The sequence below is a fragment of the Buceros rhinoceros genome, unplaced genomic scaffold (assembly GCF_000710305.1).
Source record: "Buceros rhinoceros silvestris isolate BGI_N320 unplaced genomic scaffold, ASM71030v1 scaffold22723, whole genome shotgun sequence".
NCBI classification, from domain to species: domain Eukaryota; kingdom Metazoa; phylum Chordata; class Aves; order Bucerotiformes; family Bucerotidae; genus Buceros; species Buceros rhinoceros.
In genome coordinates this window covers 11,657-12,353 of record NW_010405662.1, presented here as the reverse complement: position 1 = coordinate 12,353, position 697 = coordinate 11,657, and the positions used below count along the sequence as shown (strand labels likewise).

The 697-nt window shown below is 58.4% G+C and overlaps 1 protein-coding gene across 1 annotated transcript in view; it reads right to left on the bottom strand.

Annotated features, from left to right (window-relative positions):
* Positions 1-248: 248 nt before the first annotated feature.
* ENKD1 (enkurin domain containing 1) overlaps positions 249-697 on the bottom strand; it is a 9,127-nt gene continuing 8,678 nt past the window's right edge. The window contains 1 exon segment of the mRNA XM_010133825.1: positions 249-409. Coding sequence (XP_010132127.1) covers positions 249-409 — 161 coding nt within the window.

Below are 697 nucleotides of genomic sequence, written 5' to 3'. Positions count from 1 at the left end.
CAGCACAGACACACTGTTCTCCAGACCCAGAGCAGGCTTCATTAGGGCACCTCCCTGCCTTCTCCTCAGACAGGACAGTGCTGGAGGGCGAGCAAGGGATGGCAGCTGCACGCTGGACCCTGTACTGGCACCTGCGTGGGCCCAGGGCCTGAACTGCTTTCCTCTCCACCCCTCCCAGGGACAGTCGTCCCCTCCCAGCGCGGAAGGGTGTTCAGGCAGGGCAGCATGCTGCACCCGGCCCCACCAGCTCAGGAGTCCAGCTTGATGAAGACCTTGGGCCTTGAGAAAATTTTGATAGCCTCCTCTATCTGGGAGAGCTTCCTCTCCAGGTCTTCCCGCCTCTTCTGCATGCTGAGGGTGTCTGCGCGCACTGGCAGCATCACCAGGTCCTTTACCAGCTGCTCCTGGCCTGCAAAAAACCAAAACCAAGCTGTGGAAGTGGCAGAGCGAAGAAATCCTCCTTTTCTCCATCGCTACGACCTTCATCCTCAGCCAGGAGAATGGTGCCAGCATGGGAACAAGGACTTAGAACATCCATCCTCCCATTCAAGGCTCGGGGACCTGAGGACCAGGGCGAGGACCTGAGCGACCTGCTGAAGAACCAAGGGCTGGACTAGCAGCTCCTGAAGGTCCCTCCTGACCAGAATCTTGCTAGCATGTTAAGAGCAATCCTAACCCTAACGACAGGTCCGCTGGA